Source organism: Elephantulus edwardii, unplaced genomic scaffold (assembly GCF_000299155.1).
Source record: "Elephantulus edwardii isolate Elephantulus edwardi_28Jun2011 unplaced genomic scaffold, EleEdw1.0 scaffold00095, whole genome shotgun sequence".
NCBI classification, from domain to species: Eukaryota; Metazoa; Chordata; class Mammalia; order Macroscelidea; family Macroscelididae; genus Elephantulus; species Elephantulus edwardii.
The window spans coordinates 10014545-10017002 of NW_006399845.1; the positions used below are offsets into that span (position 1 = coordinate 10014545).

General features: G+C 43.7%; 2 protein-coding genes across 3 annotated transcripts in view; both read right to left on the reverse strand.

Moving 5' to 3' along the window:
* Positions 1–2458, reverse strand: part of PCDHAC2 (protocadherin alpha subfamily C, 2) — a 294194-nt gene that overhangs the window by 219789 nt on the left and 71947 nt on the right. The window lies entirely within an intron of this gene.
* PCDHA11 (protocadherin alpha 11) overlaps positions 2124–2458 on the reverse strand; it is a 2452-nt gene continuing 2117 nt past the window's right edge. Inside the window, exon 2 of the mRNA XM_006891188.1 lies at positions 2124–2458. Coding sequence (XP_006891250.1) covers positions 2124–2458 — 335 coding nt within the window.

Here is a 2458-nt window from a genome sequence, read left to right on the forward strand (position 1 = left end):
AAAGCATTGAACAGGGAGTTTTAACATATTCTTTCAAATGAAAAGTAGCTAATTGGAATGCAAGGTTGGTTTCTTCTCACAAATAAAAGTAAAGATGGGTTTTATTATGACTGTAGAGACAAAGTTAAAGATTATTAATGAATAATAAATGCCTAAGCTTGCTCGGATCCACAATCAACACACTTGCTATCAGCAGCCCGGAAATTAAAAGACAAATTGCATTGTGGAAATCTGCTGTCAAGGACTTTTCCAAAGGACTAAAGAACAATGATGTCAGTCTAGGGACTAAGGTCCACCTGATCCAGGCCATGGTCTTCACAATTATTTGCTATGCGTCAGAGAGCTGGACAATGACTAAGGATAATAGAAGAAGGACAGATGCATTTCAGTTGTGGTGCTGGAGAAGAGTATTGACTATACCATAGACAGCTAGGAGAACAAACAGGTTTGTCCAGAGAAGGGTGAAACCAAGCTGCTACTTGGAGGCAAATGTTTTGAAGCTTCGTCTGACATACTTAGGGCATGTTGCAAGGAAAGACCAATCCTTGGAGAGGGACAACAGCTTGGGAGGGTAGAGGGACAGCATTAGCACAAGAGACAAAGACCCTGATGAGATGGATTGACTCAGTGACTAGGTTAATGGGGTAGGTTTGTCAGAGATAATGAGGTTGGATTTAGCGTTGTTATACCTTGGATTGCTGAGTCGCAAGTGACGTGACGGCACACAACAACAAAAACAGTGAATGATCACACAGGAATAAAAAGGAAATCATTTTGGAAGTAATGACTATTCATATTTTTAAAAATCTAAGTCTAAAGTGACTGGTGGTATAGTGGTAAGAAGATTCACTGCAATCACAAAGGCATGAGCTTCAGCCTTCATGCACAGAAGGATGGGCAGTCTACTTCCAAGCAATAAACTGCCTCTGAAAATCCACCAGAGGGTCAGTTCCACAGCACAAAACAAGAACTATAAAACTGACAAAAGCCAAGTGATCAAATACTGTGAAAATAAAGAAAAGGTAAAAAAATAAAGTAAAAGTAAAAGACTGTCAAAACACAACAAAAATGAGCAAATTTAAATAGTATGTGGCGTTTATCTGAATGCCAAAAGATTGCCATGAAATTAATATGGGTAAATCAATGAAAAATAGAATTTCTAAAGAGAGGATGTCCTTTTTAAAATTTTTTTTTTAAATCAAACTAAGGCTGAAAACTGAGGAGGACCTGGGGCGCTTGCTGCAGAGGGTCAAGGACTGCAGCGTACAATATGGATTGAGGCTCAATGTCAAGAAGACAAAGATTCTCAGCACTGAACCAATTGTCAGCATCAGGATGGATGGCGAAGAGATTGAGATTGTTCACAGCTTTAGTCTGTTTGGCTCCACAGTCAACACTCTTGGCACCAGTAGTCAGGAAATTAGAAGACGTATTGCGATGGGAAAGTCTGCTGTTAGGGAGCACTCCAAAGTACTGAAGAGCAATGGTGTCTCTCTGGAGACTAAGGTGCGTCTGATATAGGTCATGGTCTTTACAATCACTTGTTATGCATCAGAGAGTTGGACAGTGACTAAGGAGGATAGAAGGAGAATTGATGCCTTTGACTTGTGGTGCTGAAGAAGAGTATTGAGGGTACCATGGACTGCTAGGAAAACAAACAGATTCATCCTGGAAAGGGTTAAACAGGGCGACTCCTTGGAGGCAAGGATTCTGAAGCTCCCTCTAACATACTTTGGACATGTTGTAAGGAGAGACCGGTTCTTGGAGAGGGACATCATGCTTAGGAGGATGGAGGGACAGCGCAGGAGGGGAAGACCCTCTATGAGATGGATTGATTCAGTGACTGGGGCAGTCGGGATGGGAGTGTCAGAGACAGTGCAATTGGCACAGGACAGAGCAGAGTTTAGGGCTGTTATACATAGGGTCGCTATGAGTCCCAAACGACTAGATGGCATATAACAACAACAACGGTAAAGGGATTTATTACTAAGACAAATTTAATTTTTCATGATAGAAAAATATCATATATGTAGCATTTCCACTGTAATTTAAAACCCTACAGAAAAAGTATCCATGATACAAATGTTCTTTTTCAGTTAATAAAGACCTCGAATATGCAAAATCTATACAAAACTCACCTGTCCCGAGGAATTCAATCCTGTTTCTGGCCTGTCTTCTCCTTCCTGTCTGTCCAGTCCCGGAGGTAAACTGGGGCTGAAAGCCATGAGGTCAGTCTTGGGCGGCCCCTCCCCAGAGCACATCCTCTGCCTCCTCTGCTGGGAGCACGACCAGCTCCCCACCGCACTCGAACACACCAGCCTCGGCTTCCCCGGACCGCACGCGCCCTCTGCCGCCGGCGCCGAGCACCGCAGCGCCGTGTACAGCAGCAGCGTCAGCACCAGCAGGCTGGACACCGCGCAGATGGCCACGATCAGGTACACGTTCACGTCCACCAGCG